This window comes from Chiloscyllium punctatum, chromosome 2, assembly GCF_047496795.1.
Source record: "Chiloscyllium punctatum isolate Juve2018m chromosome 2, sChiPun1.3, whole genome shotgun sequence".
Taxonomy (NCBI): domain Eukaryota; kingdom Metazoa; phylum Chordata; class Chondrichthyes; order Orectolobiformes; family Hemiscylliidae; genus Chiloscyllium; species Chiloscyllium punctatum.
The window spans coordinates 128,259,782-128,284,138 of NC_092740.1; the positions used below are offsets into that span (position 1 = coordinate 128,259,782).

The following is a 24,357-nucleotide window of genomic DNA, read 5'->3' on the forward strand; positions in this document are numbered from 1 at the left end:
AAGCATACGGGAGATGAATATTATTTACGCAGAGAAAAAGTGCAGAGAGCTACAGTACAGAGGAACAGAGGGATCTTGGTGTGCAAGTACATAAATCCCTCAAAGTTGCCACCCAAGTGGATAGGGTTGTTAAGAAGGCATATGGTGTTTTGGCTTTCATTAACAGGGGGATCGACTTTAAGAACTGCGAGGTTTTGCTACAGCTCTACAAGTCCCTGGTGAGACCACACTTCGAATGTTGTGACCAGTTCTAATTGCCGTACTATAGGAAAGATCCAGAAGCTTCGGAGAGGGAGCAAAGAAGGTTTACCAGGATACTGCCTGGACTGGAGGGCTTGTCTTACAAAGAGAGGTTGACTAAGCTTGGACTTTTCTTGTTGGAGGAAGAGAGGTGACCTGATCGAGATGTACAAGATAATGAGAGGAATAGATAGAGTCAATAGCCATAGACCTTTCCCCAGGACAGGATTGACTGGTACAAGGGGTCATAGTTTTAAGATATTAGGAGAAAGGTATAGAGGGTACATCAGAGGAAAGTTCTTTATCAGAGAGTTGTGAATGCATGGAATGCATGGCCAGTGGTGGTGGTGGAAGCAAAGTCATTAGGGACATTTAAGCGACTGCTGGACATGAACATGGCTAGCAATTAGTTGAGGGGTATGTAGGTTAAATTTTATTTTACATTAGGATTAACCCTCGGCACAACACTGTGGGTCAAAGGGCCTGTTCTGTGCTGTACTTTTCTATTTTCTATGTTCTATCTGGAAGTCTTCACCCCTGAATCATTAAATGTTGGCATGTAAGTTCATCAGGTAATAGGGAAGGCAAAAGAAATATTGGCCTTTATTTCAAAGGGAATGGAATTAAAATTAGAGAAGTCTTTCTTAAACTATGCGATGCACTGGACCACACCTGGAGTACCATGAGCTGTTTTAGTCCCCTTATGTATGGAAAGGTATATTGCATTGGAGGCAGTCCAGAGAAGATCATTAAGCTGGTTCTAGGCATGGAGGCATTATATAATGAAGAGAGGTTGAGTCAATCGGAGAACTCCTCAGAGTTTAGAAAAATGAGAGTCGACCTTACAGAAACTTGCAAGTTTATTAGGGGGCTTGATAGAGTAGATATGGAGAGGTTGTTTCCCTTTGTGGGAGAGTTAAGGACGAGAGGGTATTATCTCAGGGGAAGGGATTGCTCATATAAGACAGAATTGAGGAAGAACTTCTTTCAAAGTGTGGTGAATGTGTGGAATTCTGCTTTCGAGGCTGGGACATTAAGTTTGCCAAAACTGAAACAGACAGATTTTTAACCGGTAAGTGAATCAAGAGTTATTGACATACGGCAGGAAAGCTGAGTTGAGGATTATCAGATCAGGCACAATCTCATTGAATGACAGAGCAGACCTGATGGGTGAATGGCCCACTCTGTTCCTGTGTCTTAAGGTCTTATGTTTTTAGCCATAAATCATTGATTGTCAGAACTGTTGGAGGGACCTGAATAACTTTGTCTTGTTCATAAGTTTAATTAGCATCTCTGTGTGGTCTGTGGTGTTATTAAGAGAATTGGAAACTAATGTGATTGTGATTTTATGTCTGCAGGCAATTGCTGTGTTACATTTCATGGGCTTGAACAAGATTTGCAGTCTTATGGCTCTGGACAATGAAGACATCGCTTTGGCAACCTCAAGTTTCTTCCAAACAATCCTAGATAACTTTGAAGGAGTAGATAGTAAGGAACATCGTGGGAAGGATGAAGCTCTGGTGCTGGGTATGTAAAATGGTGGTTGCAGATCTGCTTGTAGACACAACTGAAGATTTCTCTATCAATGTTAGATAATGGGCTTAAAGGCAAGCACACCGCACATAACTCAGTTACAATTTCATTATAACTTACACTGTGCTGCTGTAAACTACACAGTTATTTATTTCCTGGCTATGTAACTGCTATCCCAGGGCAGCAGTTCTCAGAATGCGGTTCGATAGGGGTGGTGGTATCTATAGGGACTTCCATAAGAATATATGAAGGAATAGGCTATACCACCCTTTAGGCTTGCTCTACCATTCATTACAATTAAAGCCTAAGGGATGGTATAGCCTATTTTCCCTGAGATCCACTTAGCTACCTGTTCCTCATCTCCTTTGATTCTGTGAGAGACTAAAACATTGTCTACTGCAGCCTTGACTATACTAAATGCTGTAAGATTACTCATCTTCTAGGGTAGAGAATTCCAAAGATTCCCAATCCTGTGAATGAAGACAAGTCTGCTCTTCTCGCTCCTCAATGATTGGCTCCTTATCTGAGACATGACTCCATGTTCTAGATTCCACAGCCAGGTTTAAGCAATCTCTTGGTGCCTACCTTGTCAAGCTCCAGAAAATATGAATCTAATTTACACAGCCTTTCATCCAAGAGAATCCATTCTTTCCAGGAATCAATGGTGTGTCTCCACAGCAAGATGATCCTACCTTAAATATATGTACTCTAATAAAGTGGAGCACAGCATTTTGCTACATCATAGCCCTGCAGAATTCTAGCAAGACTTCCTTATTCTTGTTCTCCGGTCCCTTGCAATAATGGTCATTATGTCACTTGTCTTCCTAATTGCTAACTGTACCTGCAAACAAATTTTCTTATGAATATATCCAATTCTTAAGTTCCAACTAATGTTCGAACTTTCTTGCCTTTAAAAAATTTTCTACTTTGTGATTCTTCTTAGCAAAATGACTAACCGTGCCCACATTGTATTTTATTAATTACCTTGTGCCCAATCACTTAACCTGTTTATACCTCTTTTTAGCATCCTTATATCTTCCTTGCAGCCTACTTTCCCATATAACATTATATCTTTGGTAAACCCGAGTACATTACCATAGGTATTTGTCAAAGTCATTAACATAATATGAAAATAGCTGACTGATTCCTGAACCATTCCAATAGTTACAGCCTGCCAAACTGAAACTGTCCAGTTTTTGCTGCCTGCCTATTAACCTATGCTTTGGCTTTGCTAGAATATTCGCCCAACTTCATTAACTTTTATCTTATATATTAATCTTAATTTATATTTGGCATCTTTAAACCTTTAGTGCCTTTGGTAATCCATATATACTATATTGACTGGTTCCCCTTTACCTCCCACATATTCTGCCATTAAATATTCTAAAAGTTTCCAAACATAATCTCCTTTCCATAAAATGTTGACCTTATCTGATCATAATATGATTTTTCTGACTTCCAGTTTGCCAGGAAATTTATTGAAAATGCTACAATGACTGAAGCACTGCTGTATCTTATAGTCCACTTACCCAATTAACCTGAGCCAAGTCTCCATTTCATACCGATGAAGTTAGTTATTTGTTTGGGATTTGGTATGTCACTGTCAAATTTAATATAGAATTCAATTGCATTATAATCGTCTTTTGCAAGAAGAACATTTGCAAGGGTAATTAAGGCTAGGCAACAAATGTAAGCTTTGCCAGCAATGCCCACATTCCCATATTATGAAGTTGCACTAACCAAAATATTAATTGATAATGACACTGACTTGACAAACCTGTATGCATACTTATAATCATGAATGCTTTGGAAAGAATATGATCTTTCCAAAATATTCAAGATAGCACTGTTGATGATGTTTTCCATCATTTTACTGATGAGCAAGAGTAGATTGATTGGGATGCAATTGACCGAGTTGGATTTGTCCTCCATTTTGTGTGCAAGATATACCTGGGCAATCTTCTGCATTGTCAGTTAGATACCAATGTTGTAACTGTATTGGAAGAGCTTGGCTATAGAAGTGGCAAGTTGTTGAGAAGAAGTCTTCAGTGCTATTGCCTGAATGTTGTCAGGGCCCATAGAATTTGCAGTATCCAGTGCCTGTGGCCAGGGTTGGAGGATCTGAAGGGAGAGGCTGAGCAGGCTGGGGCTGTTTTCCTTGGTCCATCGGAGGCTGAGGGGTGACCTTATAAAGGTTAACAAAATTATGAGGGGCCTGGATAGAGTAAATAAGCAAAGTCTTTTCCCTGGGGTCAGGGAGTCCAGAACTAGAGGTCATAGGTTTAGGGTGAGAGGGGAAAGATATAAAAGAGACCTAAGGGGCAACGTTTTCACGCAGAGGGTGGTACGTGTATGGAATGAGCTGCCAGAGGATGTGGTGGAGGCTGGTACAATTGCAACATTTAAGAGGCATTTGGATAGGTATATGAATAGGAAGAGTTTGGAGGGTTATGGGCTGGGTGCTAGCAGGTGGGACTAGATTGGGTTGGGATATCTAGTTGGCATGGACAGGTTGGACTGAAGGGTCTGTTTCCATGCTGTGCACCTCTATGACTCTGAGTGAATCGAATTGACTGGAGACTGGTATCTGTGATGCTGGGTACCACTGATGGAGGTCGAGATTGAATCATCCACTTGGCACTTTTGGTTGAAGATTGCCCCCTCAGCTGGAGATACCAGGCTCATATTACTGCTGTCTTGCTTTGGTGTTTAATGCTAACATAATGGAAGGAATTTCATTATGATTGTTAGAAGTCAAATCAATCAGGATCAGCATCCCTTGACGGAGAGGGGGTCCTGGCACAGGAAGTCAAGGGCAAACTCTGATACCAGTCCAGGGGCTTGGAAATTCAGCCTCCCGAGGCAGTCAGAGTCAGTATCCTCTGAGGAGCCAAATGTTAGGTGGCACACCAACTGGCTTGACTCTTTCTCCACTATTGTGGGCTTTGTTTCTCCTGGATGAGAGAGGGGGTCAAGTGTTAAAGGAGATGAAAGTGTGTGGTATAGCTGGTACTCCTGGTGCAGTTAGGGAGGTGTCCTGAGCGAGTGAGTAGGCAGTGCAGAGGGCATGCATGGTGTGTGGTGTCAGGAGTTGTGGTGGGTGATAACGACTGAGGGAACACGTTGCAATTATTAGTAAGAGTGGTAGAACATAACCCTTGGTGGGAGATGGGATAGAACTAAAGCAAGATGGTGGCCATTATGCTGACATTGTGTAGAAGGTCATTGACCTTCTTCCTACAGGCTTTCCTGGACAGTTGAGACTGCACTGATCTGGGTGACAACCTCTAATCAGACTGACATGGTCTGGTATCATGGCCTCCATTGCTGATCCTAGGAACCTGCCCATAATGTGGGCACTGATTTCGCTGTGTCTGCCAAATCCAGGATAAACATCAGGAACTGTGTAAGGCAGCTCCGCATTGTCAGAACTTGATCAGGTACACATCAGCCTTTTAAAGATGGCGTGGGCACAAGGCATGCCGCTGAATTTTGGGATACCTATTGAGCAGTGAGTTATCTTAGGAATGGCGAGTCTTATGATGGGGCTGGAATTGGATGTGAGAGCCCCGACAGGGACAGGGTAGGTAGCTAATGAAGTGAGTTTAGTAAGATATGGCGAGAAAACTCATTAGACCTCATGGCAAGAAACCCTCCAAAAACTTCAATGCAAGTAAGATTCAGTCCTTGAGTCTGTTTCCAACACTCTTTCAAACCATGCAATCACAAACATAACAACTCAACTATTTCATAGAAATTCTCATCTCTATTCCTTTTTTTGACAATTATGTTATGTTAATGTACACTGATTTCTGACCTTTCTGCTAATGGGAACATTTTGTCCCTAATATCTGTCATGGTTTTGAACATCTTCGTTGAACCATCCCCTCACCTTCTCTGCTCCAAGATGTACAAAGTTATAAATCACACATTACCAGGTTATAGTCCAATAGGTTTAATTGGAAGCACACTAGCTTTCGGAGCGATACTCCTTCATCAGGTGATAGAAGGAGCCTGATGAAGGAGCATTGCTCCGAAAGCTAGTGTGCTTCCAATTAAACCTGTTGGACTATAACCTGGTGTTGTGGGATTTTTAACTTTGTACACCTCAGTCCAACACCGACATCTCCAAATCATGATCCAAGATGAACAGTGATAAGTTTCTCAAATACCTGATTCAAGTTCTTTATCCCTGGTACAATTTTAGTAAATCTTTTTTGTGTCTTCCCTAAAGGTGTACATTTTTGACTGTATGTATGATGATGTGAGATTGTTGATGACATCAAAGGTATTGTAAATCTGTTTTATCTTCCTCATACAGACACCTCTAAGGATGTCAAGATGATCATCAGGCACCTTCTGGAAATGCTGACTCTCAAAAATGTCTCAGGTCATGGACGGGATCAAGCACTTAATCTGCTGATCAGAAATGTGCCTCGAAAGGACCTGGACATTAAAGACAACACCAAAAGCTTGGATACAATTGATATTGGTGCGTTCATCCTTCATTATTTTGGATTTCTGATTTTCCCAGCCCAAATACCTTGGACAACTTTGCCTTGCAGATTCTTAGTATCCTGAGGCACTGTGGAAGGAAATTTCTCTACTTATGCCAGTATTAAGTGTTAAGTTCCGTAGCTCCCACAGGACATATGTTAATCTAAAACAGGACATTTAGCTATTCCTTGAATTTACCTTCAATCTCCACAGCTTTTTAGCGTAGAGTGCTCCACATTTCTATTCCACTTAAGTGTGAAAGTGTACTTCCTGATACCACATCTGAATTTTAAGATTATGTGCATGGTTCTGATTCCACAGCACCAGATCAGCTCTCTCTGTCCACATTAACTCTATTTCTCTCCCCATAGTGCAGACAGGCATGCTGGATACTTCCAACATTTTCTGTGCTTTATTTCACCTCGTCTGCATCCACAGACTTTAGCATTTCCGTTGGGTTGTCAAAGTGACGTATTCTTAGGTCACTTAAATTGTCATTTTAAACTAGGTTTAGTGGCACAATATAAAGGCAGTTTTGTGAATCCGAAGCTGCCAAAATCTTTCTGTATCCAATTCACAAATGTAATTTTCCATTTCAGGCTTGAAGAAGATTTTAGAAGTGGGAGGGCAATTTCCTGAACTGCCCAACTGTCTCCCCCTGACTGATAATACCTGCCTCACTGCTTCCATCTTACTCAACAAGCTCTATGATGATCTTCGCTGTGATGAGGAGAGAGCTACTTTTCGAAAAATCTGTGAAGAGTATATAACGTAGGTAGTGTGAAGAATCAGATTAGCTAATCAATTTAGACTTCAGTTTGACATGTTTATTACAACCCTTAAGGATGTTTGCCTTTATTGGTCAGTGCATTGAGTAGAGGAGTTGGGAGGTGATGTTGCAGCTATACAGAACATTTGCTAGGCCACTTTTGGAATAATGTGTTCAATTCTGGTCTCCCTGCTATAGGAAAGATGTGAAATTTGAAAGGATTCAGAAAAGACATGGATGTTGCCAGAGTTGGAGGGGTTGGGTTATAGGGAGGGGCTATTTTCTCTGGACCATTGGAGGCTGTGGGGAGAAATTATAGAGTTTTATAAAATCATGAGGGACATTGTTAGTCAAGGTCTTTTACCCAGAGTAGGAGAATCCAAAACTGGAGGGTATAGGCTTAAAGTGAGAGGGGAAGGATTTAAAAGGGACCTAAAGGGCAACTGTTTTCATGCAGAGGATGGTGCATGCACAGAATGAGCTGCCAGAGGAAGTGATGGAAGCTGGTACAATTACATTTAAAAGGCATCTGGATGGGTTTATGAATAGGAAGGTTTAGAGGGATATGGGCCAAATGCTGGCAAATGGGACTTGATTAGTTTAGGATATCTGGTCAACATGGATGAGTTGAACCAAAGGGTCTGTTTCTGAGCCGTATATCTCTATGATTCTATGTTGCGTGGTTACAATTTGATTGGTGTGGTCATCCTTAGGTAGGGCATGGTACAAATGCATGGTGGTTATGAACAGAAACATGAATTGCCTGAGGGAGCTGGAGTAGAAGCAGAGGCAACCTCAAAATTAGTGCTCTCCCAGATAGCAGCTAGTGTTCCAGAATATCTTGTCCCAGTGTCCCAGTTTTTAAAGTGAAGGAGGAGGAAAGGGGCCCTTGTTGAGTTTGTTAATCGGTAGGGAGGGCAAGGAGACAATGTCAATTTATAAATAATCATTTGGTCATTTGGCTACTTTGGTGACGCTGCTGGCCTCTGAGGTGCCGTCTGCTCTGGAAACAGTGGCAGGCCCATTATGGCTGCCTCCTGCCTTTACCATTCATTCTCCCCAGGCAGCCCCTGTCTCCTGGTGATGATTGCCTCCACAAATTGAACCCTGGGTCACTTTTTTCCGTTTGGTGATAGCATCGTGTCAGCAGGTGTGAGGTGTGGGTTCATGACCTGGAAATTATCTGGGTGTTGGATTGCTGATCCCAGATCGATCAACAGGTTTTCCATTATTGGGACTAGTATCGCAGAGGCTTGGATTATTGAATGGGAGGCATGAATTCAAAGCTGGCCACAGATGGTGCGGATTTTCGGTTAATTATGTACATAGAGTCACAGAGATGTACAGCATGGAAACAGACCCTTCTGTCCAACCCCTCCATGTCGACCAGATATCCGAACCCAATCTAGTCCCACCTGCCAGCACCTGGCCCATATCCCTCCAAACTCTTCCTATTCATATACCCATCCAAATGCCTCTTTCAGGGATAGTGACCCTGAAGGCACCAAATCATCAATAAAATCCCTTGGTTCACTAATGTGAACAGGATCTCCAACTTTACCCAGTACAGGTGATTCCAGATTTACAGCCAATTTGGTTTCACTCTTAACTACAGCCTCTAATGGTCTGACAGAGCTTTCAGTTGTATTCAAGAACTACAGGGAGGACAATTAGGATTGGGCAGTAAATTGCCAATGACTGTTATACTGTGAAGGATTATAAAAAGGAGTCTACTAGTAGTTTGCCCAAGGAAGACTTTACAAGGTAGTGGGCATCAGCAGGCTACCCGAGGGAGACCGCATTGGCTATCCATGAACATACGTTAAAATTCAGGGTCTTGGCCAGTTTGCAATTCCTGGAGTCAGCAGGATCATCGCAAGAAGGAGCAACAATCAATAATACTGAAAGATTAACAGACACCTGGGATTGGTCCTGGGTCTTCCTGATTGATATGGTTTAACTGCAGACTGGATAATGAGGTCTGTGGCTGAATGTATGGCTCTTGTTGCCTTTGTGAGTTCTTGACCCATTTCAGAAACATGAACATATAATATAGGTTGACATTCCCTACTCTCAGGAGGTGTCATCTTTCAGGCAAGTTGTTAAAGCAAGGCCTGTCGGCACTCTCAGATAGATATTGGAGAGACCATGGCATCACATTGAAGAACAGCAGTGGAGTTCTTTTCTACTGGACAATATTCATCCCTCAACCTACCAGAATTCATTGGAAATTATTTCATTGCAGTTTGTAGGATCTTGCTGCATACAGAATGGTTAACTATGCTTCCTGTGCTACAACAGTGATTGCATTTCAAAAAGTACTCATTTTCAATACAGAGCTTTGGGATGTCTTGAGGTTGCGAAGAAGTGCTATATAAGTGCAAGCCTTCCTTTTTTTGGCTTGACAGAAGTATTTAAAATTATGAAGGGATTTAGCAGGGATGATGTTGAAAAGATGTTTCCTTTGGCAATGGGCTGCATAGGGGTATAAAACAAATGAAAAGGAAAGGGGTATGGTGTCCATTACCTTTCCATCACTGCTGTCGGTTTGTCATCTGACCCACCCTTGGGCAAACCCTTGAGTAATCAAGATAGCCATTCCTGATTAGACGTCACTTGAGTCTATCAAGAAACATCTGCTGGCCTGCCTGCAGACCTAGCATTGGGGTGAGGCACTCTTGACTGGGCAATAAATCAAGGGACAGCTTCCATCCACACTGAAACCACCATTAAACTACTGTTTTGTGCAACGATCTGGCATAGGTTATTGTGACAAATCTATTTCAGAGTGCTAGCATCAACTCATTTCACTCCCCTGAACATTTCTCTATTGTGGAGAGAATGAACAATCGATGAATATTTATACAGTGCCTTTCAGAAGATCAGGATAATACTAATCAAGCTACATTCAATGGAATATATTTGCACTGTTATCACTGTTGTAATGGAAGAAACATTGCACCAAATAGCATAGATTATTTGTGATTGTATGTCTTACGTTAGATATGCAGGGGCAAATATACTAATTGAAGAAAAGATAATGATAAACAGAATTTTACAATCAAACACATTCAAAGGTTGGAATTTTCATGACTGTGGAACTGCTTTTAGCTGATGCCTGTAGAAAGTGATAACGTTTTGAAAGAAATTAATTCTCCCATCCCTATCACCAATGAAAGGAAACCACTAACAAAATATATCGTACTGTATCAAGCAAACCAAAATCAACATAATTGAAAAATTTATTAACAAGCAATGATTTTAAACACACAAATATATTTCACTTTAAGCTGATTCCACAATTGCAGCTGCAAATATGGAGAGTCCCAAGGTTTTTCCCTGTTCAGCACGCCAGGTCAAATCTTACAAAAGTCTTTAATAACCTTTACAATTCGTCCAAGCTTTCTAAAAATAATTATCACTGCCAAGGCAGAGAAAGAACTATTTCTCTGTCTGGTCAGGTGCTCAGTTCAAGCAGCATCAGTTTACAGAGACTCCTTTGTTTGAACTCTTGAATAAATGCGAAGTTGAGTTCAGTTTGGTGAAATTGCCCTCTACTGAGAGTTTGCTTTATTTGTGACCAAGAGATTGGACTCTTCTTTCTTTACTCTAATAGAAACAGAAACCTTAAAAATCTTTTGCTTGGACATTTTCATAAGCAATTTTCCCTTCTTCTTCACAGCATTAAATTCTGTCCTGAGTTTCTGTGCAAGATGTTCAAAAACTACAATTGAACGCCTCAAAGGGTCTGAATGTACTTTTACTTTAGTTGACTTTCATGTCCATAGCAACCTGATCACAAGTGCATTCTCAGAACTGAGATGTGTGTGACATACATTTCTCAGAATCCACTTTCACTTTGGATTTAGCTATCACAAAAAGAAAATAAAGGCCTTTTTTCCAAGGTGCATTGCTCATATTTCAGTGGAGAAAAATGCAGAAATATTCTTTTAGTAAACAACACATTTTAAACTTAAATTACTAGAAACAGAAATCAAATTGAACAAACAGTGACCTATTTAACTAGTATGAAACTTTATCATATTCAGATAGACCTTTCACCATGTGATTTATTTCAGGAAGTATAATGACCATGTCCAAACTGCATCAATTTACATTCAAAGTCAGAAATTCCTTATTGGCAAATCACTGAGTGCCAAATGTTCTAGTTGGTTGAGAAACAGCTCATGTACTGATAATAAAATCAATAATAAGATCACACCTCTGAAAATCTAACAATGAACATTTTACTGAACAGAGTTTAACTAAGATTTTAATTTTAAAAATAAAATTCTGCTTTAACAGTGTTCACGACAACATAATTTATGGAAATATATGTGGGCCTAATCTAGTTCTACCATATCTTGTGTGTATCTACCTTGCTGGGTAATTTGTCATTGATGGGCTACTCGTAGAGAATGAGGAGCTGGGCAAAAATCCTTCAATGAACAAATACTGAACAGACAACAACCTTCTTAAAAGCATTTTACGTGACAGAAGGTGAGAACTATGAAAGATTTATATTATCGATCTATATCAACAATCTATACTGAAGTAACAATTTAGATGTAGATGTAGGGGTATGGGTGGGTTACGCTTCGGCGGGGCGGTGTGGACTTGTTGGGCCGAAGGGCCTGTTTCCACACTGTAAGTAATCTAATCTAATCTAATCTAAAAAAAAACATATTTTTAACGTAGTGAAATGTGCCACGCATCAGACAAAATGTAACAATGAGCTACATAAAATCATTGAAGCTGATGACCAAATGTTTGGTCAAGGGAAACCTTCAAGAATGAAAGAGAGGTCGAGAGGTGAGACTGTTTATGGAGGGTAGGGCAAGACATCTGAGAATATGGCCACTAATTTTGGAGTTCAACCTGCTCAAGAGGCCACAATTCGGTGAGTGCAGGGATGCTGGAGGATTGTGCGGTTGGATAAGGCTACAGAGAGAGGAAATGGTGAGACCATGAGAATTCTAAAGTTATGGGTTTGTTTCCGAATGGGAACTAATAACAGTCAGAGGGAGCAGGGGTGATGGGTTAACAGAAATTGGTGCAAGTTAGGACACAAACAGCAGGGTTTTTTTAACTGATCTCAATTTAGGCCGAGAAGAAATGATCAGAAGAAAAAAAGTGCTAATTGTTTATTTGTCTGTTGAATGACACTGCAGGAGCAAGTTTGACCCTAAGGACATGGAAAAAAATTTACACGCAATCCAGTGTGTGTCTGCACTCCTTCAGGGACCCTTTGATGTTGGAAACAGCATTCTGGCCATGCAAGGTGTCATGGAGATGATGGTCGCATTGTGTGGCTCAGAGAGAGAGATTGACCAGATGGTAGCAATAGAGGCCATCAACCATGCAGCAAGCAAAGCCAGCAGAGCGAATTTCATCATTTCTAACGGGATCACCTTACTGAAGGATATGTATAAGAAATCAACTAATGATAAAATCAAAATCAGAGCATTAGTGGTAAGTTTTATTAAACAATATTGCTGGATTTTGTCATTTCCTTGTTACTCAGTTGCTGTGGTTTTTAGTCTAACTTTGCCCAAAGTTGGTGAAATGTAAGGTAGAGAGCCTACTTTAGTTTACTGCCTTTCTATCACTTTTTGTACATTTCATATATTACATGGAAAAAATGGTTGAAAAATATTTCTCAAGTTGGCCTTTAGCTACATTGCAAGTGGAAATGGCCAAGTAGGTTTGTCCTTTGTCATTAAACATGCAGGAGATGATTATTTTATAATCTGATTGTGCCATTAAAAATAAAGTATGTATTAGTGTGCTGTTCACATTCTGTGATACTTCCTGGTTTAACCAAGGTGTAAAAGGTTCACATGAAGTCATATTAAAATTGAAGATGGCATAGGTTTAGGGTGAGAGGGGAAAGATATAAAAGAAACCTAAGGGGCAACGTTTTCACACAGAGAGTGGTATGTGTATGGAATGAGCTGCCAAAGATTGTGGTGGAGGCTGGTACAATTGCAGCATTTAAGAGGCATTTGGATGGGTATATGAATAGGAAGGGTTTGGAGGGATATGGGCCGGGTGCTGGTAGTTGGGATTAGATTGGGTTGGGATATCTGGTTTGCATGGACAGGTTGGACCGAAAGGCCTGTTTCCATGCTGTACATCTCTATGACTCTATGTAGTTAATCTGTATTTTGGGTGTTTTTGCAAATTGGTCCCTTAAATATCTGCCAACATTATTTAAATATCTTCATTCTTTCCAAATCATGTTTGGAGCTCCATATAATACTATTATATGCTATTTGAAATAATCTATTTTACTAAACTTTAATTTTCAAATTAACTGGAATTTACAACACTGAAACAGGTCATCTGACTCAACTGGTCTCTGCAGGTATTTGTGTTGACACTCCTCTTCATTTTAACCCATTAACATGTTCATCGATTCCCTTTATCCCTCAGGTGTTTATATGATTTCCCCTAGATGCATCTGTGATATGCATCTCAACTACTCTTTGCAACATCGCATCACTTTTTGGGGAAAGAGGTTTCTCCTGGATTTCCTGTTGGTCTTATTAGTGACTGTCCTGTATTAAACCCAGCTTCTGGTCTCTCCCATCAATGGAAACACTTTCTCTACATGTAGCCTAGAAAACACCTTCATAATTTTAAGGATGTCTATTAGTCCATTACTCAATTTTCTCTTTTAAGTGAGAAATGCCCTACCTTGCGTGATCTTACAGGGCAGACTAAATCAATGTGCAACTCATGGAAAATGACCCCAAATTAAACTTGCTTATTTGGATAGACACATAGAAACAAATGGCCACAAGAGGTTGCTATTACATTCCTTAATGAATATATTACACAACATTCAAAATTCCATCCAATTGGCACATGTCTTGTTTTCCATTTATTTACAAGTTTAACCTAATAATTGGTTTTCTATTCCTAAGAGGTTACCTTCTTCCCTGAGTCAAACTTTCAGAGCTTGGAGAAGGACCTTGACTGAAACCAAGGGGAGGTTTTCTCTGATAACGTTCAATTGAATTTGTCCTTCATCAAACATGTAGGCCTGACTCTGACTCCAATCTGAACTGCTTTCTAATTTTGTTGGATTAACTATTAGCATGCTACTTGTATTCCAATTCATCAGTTTCATTTGATTTTTCCCAACTCCCTTCCTTTTCAAGAACTTGTGAAGATAAAGTATAACCTGCATGTCCAGATCTAACCTTTCCACTATCAAACATCTTGACTAAATATGTGCAAGAACCACATACTTTTACAGCTCTCCATGGGAACCGCTTATAAAGACATTCTTTCACCTTGTGCTTCAACTTCTGTTTTTTTCTCTCACTCAACTCTGCTCATGACTCTCTTTCTCTCTGAATTACTTTTCTTCCACTGTCGACAGTATGTGACTTCACCAATGAAAACCTTGTTCAAGGCTGTCTTCTAAGAAATAATTCAGCTGGCTTTCTACCAGTTGGAGAATGTGGTGTGTTACAATAAATAAACAAAAAGATCACCAGTTTGTGATTCAATGAAATTTGGCATTTCTTTCAGTTTCTATCCTGCATTTGTTGAACAAGAGAATGTTAACAATTTGTACTGTGTGCTCTGCTGCTCCATTTGAAGCAGGGTGAAAAGGTAGAATACTAATGCATTTTACCTTGTCATTCTCATTAAACTTGAAAACTCATTTGAAGAAAACTGATGTCCATTGTCAGACAGAGTTTCCTCTGAGCAACAACAAAAGCAGCAATCAAACCATGCAAAAACTTCTAATACTTTCCAGGTTGTTTGATTCATTGGGAATTTCTCAATGTACTTTGAAAAGCTACCTATTGCAATAAATGGTGGTTGACTTTCAAATCCTGTATAACCAAAGTGTAGTCTCTGCCATGCTCTAGTTGGCCATTTCCATGATTGCATCCATACCCAATCACTGTTCTTACTATGTACTTACCCAGCCATGGCCACCAAAGATAATTCCTTGCTCTACCCTTTAAAAATCTCATCCTGAGATCATGTAGCTCACATTGCAACTTATTTATTCACTATCAGGATATGAGCATCACCTACTGGCTGGAATTTATTGTCTAGCCCTGGCTGCCCTTGAGAGGATGATGGTGAGCTTCCTTCTTGAACCACTCCAGTCCATGTGCTGTAGGTAGACCCACAATGCTCTTAAGGTGGCTAATTTCAGGACTTTTATCCAGCATTTGCAGTCCTCACTTTCGCCGCAGTATCCCTAGCCTCTGCTATTCTAGCCACTCTGTGTTTACACGATCCTAGTTGAATTTGTTTAGTCAATGCTAAGCCCTAGAATATTGATAACAGGGGATTCAATGATGGTATCACAGAATGTCAAGGGTCAGTGGCTAGATTGTCTCTTATTGTGGATGTGGTGAGCTCATTCCTGATGAAGAGCTTATGCTTGAAAAGTCGATTCTCCTGCTCCTCAGATGCTGCCTGACTGGCTGTGCTTTTCCAGCACCACATTCTTGACTCTGCAGTCCTCACTTTCTCCCTCTTATTGTGGATGGTCATTGTCTGGCACTTGTTACTGGTGTATGTTGCATGCCACTTTTCAGCCAAGCCTAGATATTGTCCAGACCTTGCTATATTTGAATATGAACTGCTTCAGTATCTGAGGAGTCACAAATGGTGCTGAATATTGTACAATCATCAGCAAACATTCCCATTTCTGACCTTTATGATTGAGGGAGGGTCATGATGAAGAGGTTCAAGATGGTGGGGCCTAGGACACTACTCTGAGGAACTCCTGTATAACATCCTGGAGCTGAGATGACTGATGTCCAACAACCACAACCATTTTTCTATGTGTTGGGTATAACTTCAATCAGTGGACTCTTTGATCCTAATTGACATTGATTCCAGTTTTGCTGGGCTCTTCAGTGCCACACTTGGTACAAGGTAGCCTTGATGTATGGGGCTGTCACTTGCAGGTCACCTCTGGAATTCAGCTTTGTTGTCCAGGTTTGAACCAAGGCTGTAATGAGGTCAGAGCTGAGAGACTCTGGCAGAACCCAAACTGGGCGCCATTGAGCAGTGCTGAGCAAATGCTGCTTGATAGCACTGATGATGATATATTCCACCAGTTTACTGATGATCAAGCCGTGGCTGCCTTTGAGAAGGTGGTAGACTGATGGGGCAATAATTGATTGAGTTGGATTTCTTATATACAGAAAATACCTGGACAATTTTTCACATAGTTGGGAAGACGCCAGTGTTGTAACTGTACTGAAACAGCTTGGCTAGGGAAGCGGCAGGTTCTGGACCATACGTCTTTAGTACTATTACCTAAATGTTGTCAGGGCCCATAGCCTTTGCAATATCCAATACTTCCACTTCTTAATATCATGTAGAGAGAATCGAATTGGCTGGAGACTGGCACCTGAGATGCTGGAGATCACTGGAGGATGCTGAGATGTATCATTCACTCGGCACTTCTGGCTGAAGATTTCTGTGATTGCTTCAGTCTTATCTTTTGTACTGATGTGCTGGGCTCTTCCATCTTTGAGGATGGGGGTATTTGTGGAAGTTTCAATGAGAATCTCACTTCATAAGACTCAGCAAGTTGTTTCAGACTCTCTTCCCAAACTTGCCACTTAATCTGTCCTCCTCATCCATGCAGAGGGGCTGAGTGGAGTGGTTGAATGATTACTGCCTGGGGAGCATGCCCTGAGATGTTGGTGAGAGCTGGAGGCTTAGAGGAACTGGTGGTGGGCTGGAGAAACAAGATTACTGCACTGTGTCACAAAACTAGTCCCTTTTTTTCTAAAAGCTGTTTCTTGGCTCAAGGAGACTCTGTCGTTAATATTTTTTAGAGGGGCAATAAACCAGGCCGGACTCTGATCAGTCTGGTTTGGTACAGAGGTGAAAAGGATTTTGAAAGGCCTTTTCTTTATATATAAACAGATGAGTCTTCAGGCCAAAGTGGTCATGCTTTAGAAGTGACCTGTGTAATGAAATAGGAGTGGTCAGCTTTCTAGCTAGCTGAGCTGAGCAGTTCTGGTTCAGTCTTGAACTGGGAAGTTCAATAGGGAGCTGTATGGAAACTCTCCCACTTTCTGCCTTCAACTTCAACCTGTAAGCATGTGTTCCATTTATACTGGGTTTTAAAGGGAGTTTGCTTATTGGGACTATTGTGTGTATTCGAAACAACATAATTAAGTCTATTTGGATAAGTTGAGTCCTGTAGGGGCTCTTTATTCTGTTCTTTGTGTTTCATTGTTTAATTTTGTGAATAATTTTTCATCTGTTTTAAAATCTAGTAGTCAACCGAGCTACCTTACGCCAGGTAACTTTCACTGTACGCTTACCGAAACAAATTGCAAAGTTAGGTCTAGGGCTGCCTGCTTAAGGATGTTTTGAATGGTCTGGCCTTGTCCACTACAACTGGCTTTGATGTTGGGAATTGTTGTCGTCTAGTTTCTATCTGGTGGTTGGGAGAATTGGAAACTGCATATTAATGAGGTGTGATAATGTGCTGATGAGGATGACCATGGATATAAATAGGCATTGCACAGCTCACTAGCAAGTATTTTGTCTTGCTGTTCAACACTTGGTTGGAAAATGCATTATTTTACTTTAGACTTTGGGAAGCTCTTCACTGCCAATTTCCCGTGACTCTCCCAAACCTCTGCCCAGTAATCTCTACCTATATGCCTGTTTATGTACTGACCTGTGACTAACAGGTCAAATCTCCACCAGTTGTCTCTCTCTAATAAGACTGTGCAATTTTACCTTTTTATTTAATGTTATACCAATAAACAGACAAAATTAATGCCCATCTCTGCATTCAGGCTATAGCGACACCAGATCAGAGCTTTTGGATCCAAATAACCGTTGAGCTTATGATCAATTTTGATGGTGGATTGATGATTACAGAATTAATTAGACATCTTCTAAATCCAAAATCAAAGATAATGCTTTACTCTATCTGAGCATAATTTTACTCACCAATGCCGAATGTACCTGAGGCAAATGTAATTGGTTTCTCTTCACCATTATTCAACTGTGGGAGTTGGTGGGTTTGTAGAAAATGTCACTGTAGAGTCGATCACCATTGATGGAGAGGTCCAGGAAGGAGAGGGAAGTGTCTGAAATGGTCCAGATGAATTTAAGGTTGGGGTGGAATGTGTTGGTGAAGTTGATGAACTGTTCAACATTTGTGTGTATTCCTGATAGGGTCTGTGTAAGCTTGGATCAGCAGGGGGTACTGACTACAGCCTGAGGCAGTTCTCCGAAGGATCCACTGAAAAACTTGCAAAACAATGCAGAAAGTAAGTATCTCAAGTACAGTATTATAACAATAACTTGCATTCATATAGCACTTTTGATGTTGGAAACAGGCTCAAGTGCTTCACAGGAACATTATTGGACAGAATTTGACAACAAGTCACATGAAAAGATATTAGAACACATGAGCTTGGTCAAACAAGTGGGGTTTAAGAAATATTAGAAAGAGGGGAAGAGAGATTAAGAAGTTTAGGGAGGGAATTCCACAGATTTGGCTCCAGGCAGCTGAATGCACAATGGAGGTGTGATAAAAATTATAAGTGCTCAAGAATTCAGAATTAGAAGAATGCAGATATCTTGCAGAGTCATAATTCCGCAAGCAATTAGAGAGATTAGCGTGGCAATGGGAGGATTTGTACTGAAGAATGAGTGTTAAAATTGAGATACTGCTGGAGCAGGAGTCAATATAGGTTGGCAAGAAGTCTTGCATATTCCACCTTTCTCTGATGGAACATCAGAAATTTGCTCTATGTTAACTCCAACTTTTGTGATATATAGGATTACAAATTGATAATGATCTGAAAGAACATTGATAGAAATGGGTCTCTGAAATTTTGATGAAACTGTACCTCTCTTTATCATTTTTTAACTAATTTTGCCAAGGTACTATTAACTGCACTAGACAAATATTTAACAAAGTGGGAAACATTGTGTGGTTAGATAAGGAATTGAAGATTATGTGTAGTTTGTGTGATGTTGTCATATGAAGTTAAAAATCACACAACACCAGGTTATAGTCCAGCAGGTTTAATTGGAAGCACTAGCTTTCGGAGCGCTGCTCCTTCATCACCACAACCATCTGATTTTTAACTTTGTACACCCCAGTCCAACACCGTTATCTCCAAATCATGGCTGTCATACGAGCTTGTGTGGGTAAGCAGGTCATTTTTAAATTACATTCTATAACTAAACTTGGTGAAACCTTCATGTACAAGGCCACAGATCCATGAAGGTGTCAGTACAGGTCGACAGGGTGGTGAAGAAGGTATACGAGATGCTTGCCTTCATTATCTGGGGCGTAGAATGTAGAAGCAAGGAGATCTTGTTACAACTTAAAAAAAACATTGGTTAGGTCACAGATGGAATACTGTCTGCAGTTCTGGTCACCACACTTGCGGAAGGATGTGATTGTCTTGGAGAGGGTGCAGAGGAGATTCGCCAGAATATTGTCTGGGATGAAAAATGTCAATAATGAGGAGAGTTTGCATAGGCTGGGTTTGTTTACTTTGGATTAGAGGAGGTTGAGGGGAGTCTGATTGAGTTAAAACAAAATTATGAAGCGTAGGCAGAGTAGATCATGAAAATCACTTCTCTGAAGGATGTAGCATGGTCGCTCAGTGGTTAGCACTGCTGCCTCATAGCACCAGGGACCTGGGTTTGATTCTAGCCTCGGGTGACTGTCTGTGTGGAATTTGTGCATTGTTCTCGTGTCTGTGTGGGTTTCTTCCCAATGTTCAAAGGTGTGGTGGACTGATTAGGTGGATTAGCCATGCTAAATTTCCCATAGTGTCCAGAGATGTGCAGGCTAGGTGGATTAGCCATCGTAAATGCAGGGTTGCCAAGATAGTTCAGGGGAGATGGGTCTGGATGGGATCCCCTTCGAAGGGGCAGTGTGGAATCGATGGGCTGAGTGGCCTGCTTCCACACTGTAGGGATTCTGATCTAAAACCAGACAGCATAACTTTAAGCTGAGGAGATCTAAAAAAGATTCCTTCACCCAGAAGGCTGGTAGATAAATGGAACATGCTGCCTGAGAGGGTGGTGGAGGCAGGTACTCTTACAACATTTCAGAAACGTCAGGATGTGCACTTAAAATGCCGGGGCATAGTACAATATGGACCAAGTGCAATGGAATTAGAGAGGTTTGGTTTTGTTGGTCGGCATAGACATGGTGGGTCAAATGACCTGTTTCATTGCTGTATGATTCTACGACTGAAAGAATTGTTCAGCATTATTGTGGCAGGCGAGATAAATAAATGTATTTCAAAATTTAACAAACCCTGTTTTGACTGGCATATAATAAATGATAAACCGGCAAAATGTATATACATCAAATACGTGAAGTTCACTGTGTTATTTTGTCCAATTATTATAGTTTTTAAAGTTTATTTACCTTTAATGTAAATATATTTGTTGTTCAATCAAATGGCCACATGAATTAGCAAGTCAATTTCCCCTCAAATACCGCGATTTACCGCAGTGTCTGAGTAGTCAGTCGAGGGTGCTAGTGAGAAAGCTCTCTGCCAGTAGGTTTTATTAAAGACAAAGTTGTATTATTATTTTAGTGATTTAAGTAGTGATGTTTATCTCCCCTGCATTTGGTCTCCATTACTTAGCGCGTGTTTTTACATTGATTATGGGAACCTCTTGATCAACCGGAATGTTTAATCAACTGGCACATATAATGCTGGTTAATGAAACGTTTGCCATATTTTACATGGACACATTGGTATTTCTAAGCTATGGATTTGTGTGTCAGCTATGGGTCCTTGGATAGCATTTATGCCCCTAAACTGGAAGATCGTGAGACATATTTGGGAGGTGATGGCCTAATGTTAGTCTGACTGGACAATTGGCTGGACAACACCCCAGTGTTGTTCTGGAGACTCAGGTTTGATTCCTGTGATGGCAGATGGTTGAATCTGAATGGATTCAGAAAATAATCTAATGATGACCATGAAGCATTGTTGATTGTTGGAAAAGCTCATCTGGTGCACTAACAGCTTTTAGGGAAGGAAACAACCATCCTTACATGGAGTGGCCTACATGTGACTCCAGACCTACAGCAGTGTGGTTGATTCTCAACTGCCCTCTGGGCAATTAGAGTGGGCAATAAATGCTAGCCTGGGCAGTAATGCTACACTCCATGAATGAATGAAGGAACAAATAATACTTGAGTAGACAATGTAGACTGACGCTCCCAATGAAATACTGAAGGCATGCTATAATGGCAGGGGTACTGACTATCTGTTGAAATGAAAACTAAGGCCGCAACTGCCTTCTCAAGTGGATGTTATAGATTCTATGTCAATCTTTTTGAAAAATAGTTCTCTCCAGTGTTCTAGGTAATATTTATCCCTTAATTAGCAATATAAAAACATGCTTGATTTCTTTGTTACTGTAACATCAGTGTTTGAGGGAACTTGTTGTGTCCAAATTGACCGCTGAACCACTGACATGGATAACGCCGTGCTCATGAGTGACAAGTTAAAATGAGAAAAATGTTTTTCCTATTCATGTGGGAGACACAGAGAATAAAACCTGATTTAAAAAGATAAACGGTGTCTCAGTGGTTAGCCCTGCTGCCTCACAGTGTCGGGTAGTTTGTGTGGAGTTTGCACATTCTCCCCGTGTCTCCGTAGGTTTCCTCCGGGTGCTCTGGTTTCCTCCCACAGTCCAAAGATGTGCAGGTTAGGTGAATTGGCCATGCTAAATTGCCCATAGTCATCAGGGATATGTAGGCTAGGTGCATTAATAAAGGGAAATGTAAAGTATTAGGGTAGGGGAATTTAGAACTGGGTGGGATACTCTTCAGAGGGTCAACGTGGACTTGTTGGGCCAAATGGCCTGTTGCCACAGTGTAGGGATTCTATAAAAAAATTCTGATATTTCTCATACCCACCTGTGAACCAGACAGCTTCATGATGAGAGCAATCAATGGACATCAGAACATGAAAAGTCAATTCCTGATTTAAATGTCAAGATATGCTTTATATAGATTAATGTGAATAAAATTATTTTTTACCATGAAATGAATTAAATTCCTTTTTTAGGTGGCTATGCAATCAAAATATTGACATTCGTACGAGAAAGTGGGCGATTGAAGGAATGGCTTACCTGACACTGGACGCAGATGTGAAAGATGATTTTGTAGAGGATGAGCCAGCGATGCAGGCAATGTTTGAGTTGTCAAAGGTAGATGCTCTCTATAGTTTCATTTCAATGTATTATATCGTATTACAACCTCCTTCATTGTAAAGATCACTGAATGAGGAATGTGGTAGTATTTGCCTCTTTTGCTTCGTTATGAGGATCTTTCCAGCTTCTTCTCAGCTGAGTCCACCCCTCTCCCAGTGATCGTCTGAGGCTGAAACAAACTTTTCACAACCATTGTGTCTTAAGTGACCCCAAGGTGAGCTTCCAATTTTATGTCTTTTACATCGTAATGCCTGTTGATTTCCACCTCTGATTTCCACATTTCCACAACATTGCGTTGGCTGCTGTGAGCCCTTGCCATGCCTTTGTTAACCCGACACATGGATATTCCAATGCACTGGCTGATGTCCTTTCTTCCACTGTCCATGAACTTGAGTTCACCTTAGATTCTGCCATTTGTGTCCTAATTTGTATCAAATGCTGTTGAACCATCAACCCTGCGCTCACTGACCCTACATTGATTTTCAGTCAAGCAAGACCTTGGTCTCAAAATTCTCATCCTTGTTCTTAAATCCCTTCATAGCTTCACCCCTCACTTTCTCTGCAATTTTATCCAATCTCACAAATCCGGAGATGTTTGTGCTCTCTAATCTCAGCCTTCCCAGTTTTAAGTTAAAAATCACACAACACAGGTTATAGTCCAACAGGTTTAAATGGAAGCACACTAGCTTTCGGAGCGACGCTCCTTCATCAGGTGATAGAGCTCGCTCCGAAAGCTAGTGTGCTTCCAATTAAACCTGTTGGACTATAACCTGGTGTTGTGTGATTTTTAACTTTGTACACCCCAGTCCAACACCGGCATCTCCAAATCATTCCCAGTTTTAACCATTCCACCTTTATATCTATGTCTTTAGCTGCTTGGGCCCTAGTGTCTGGAATTCCCTCAAACCTTTCCACCCCTAACCCTCTTTCCTCATTTAAGGATTTATTTAAAGTGACCTCTGAACAAGCTTATGGCCACAGGTCTTAATATTTACAAGGATGTTGCCAGGGTTGGAGGATTTGAGCTATAGGGAAAGGTTAAGTAGCCTGGGGCTATTTTCTCTGGAACATCAGAGGCTGAGGGTTGACCTTACAAAAGTTTATAAAATGATTGAGAGACATGAATAGGGTGAATAGTTAAGATCGTTTTCCCAGGTAGGAGAGTCCAAAAGTAGGTTTAAGGTGAGAGAGGAAAGAGATAATAGAGATCTAAGACAACAGAGGGTGACATGTTTATGGAATTGGTTGCTAAAGTAATGGAGGCTGGTACAATCACAACATTTAAAATGCAGCTGATGGGTACATGAATAGGAAGGGTTTAGAGGGATATGGACTGAATGGGACTTGATTAATAGAACATAGAACATAGAACATAGAGCAATACAGCACAGAACAGGCCCTTCGGCCCACGATGTTGTGCCAAACTTCTATCCTAGATTAAGCACCCATCCATGTACCTATCCAAATGCCGCTTAAAGGTCGCCAATGATTCTGACTCTACCACTCCCACGGGCAGGGCATTCTATGCCCCCACCGCTCTCTGGGTAAAGAACCCACCCCTGACATCTCCCCTATACCTTCCACCCTTCACCTTAAATTTATGTCCCCTTGTAACACTCTGTTGTACCCGGGGAAAAAGTTTCTGACTGTCTACTCTATCTATTCCTCTGATCATCTTATAAACCTCTATCAAGTCAAAATTTAAGATATCTGGTTAGCATAGACAAATTGGACTGAAGGGTCTGTTTCCGTGCTGTACAACTCTATGGCTCTATCTCCTGATATGGTTTGGTGTCAAACTTTCCTTTCTAATAAATCTAGATTAGATTACTTACAGCGTGGGAACAGGCCCTTCGGCCCAACAAGTCCACACCGATGCACAACCCACCCAGACCCATTCCCCTACATTTTACCCCTACCCCTTACACTACAGGCAATTTAGCATGGTCAATTCACCTAACATGCACATTTTTGGACTGTGGGACGAAACCGGATCACCCGGAGGAAACCCCTACAGACACGGGGAGAATGTGCAAATTCCACACAGTCAGTCGCCTGAGGCGGGAATTGAACCCAGGTCTCTGGCGCTGTGACGC

General features: G+C 40.9%; 1 protein-coding gene across 3 annotated transcripts in view; it reads left to right on the forward strand.

Moving 5' to 3' along the window:
* unc45b (unc-45 myosin chaperone B) overlaps positions 1-24,357 on the forward strand; it is a 68,224-nt gene that overhangs the window by 18,765 nt on the left and 25,102 nt on the right. For all 3 annotated transcript variants that reach the window (XR_011963115.1, XM_072588608.1, XM_072588619.1), the window contains exons 7-12: positions 1,599-1,767; positions 6,095-6,265; positions 6,870-7,041; positions 12,211-12,511; positions 18,233-18,327; positions 22,117-22,258. Coding sequence is in view for 2 of the 3 variants with exons in the window: in XM_072588608.1 (XP_072444709.1) it covers positions 1,599-1,767; positions 6,095-6,265; positions 6,870-7,041; positions 12,211-12,511; positions 18,233-18,327; positions 22,117-22,258 (1,050 nt within the window). In the remaining variant the exon portion in view is untranslated. The remainder of the gene's footprint in view (positions 1-1,598; positions 1,768-6,094; positions 6,266-6,869; positions 7,042-12,210; positions 12,512-18,232; positions 18,328-22,116; positions 22,259-24,357) is intronic.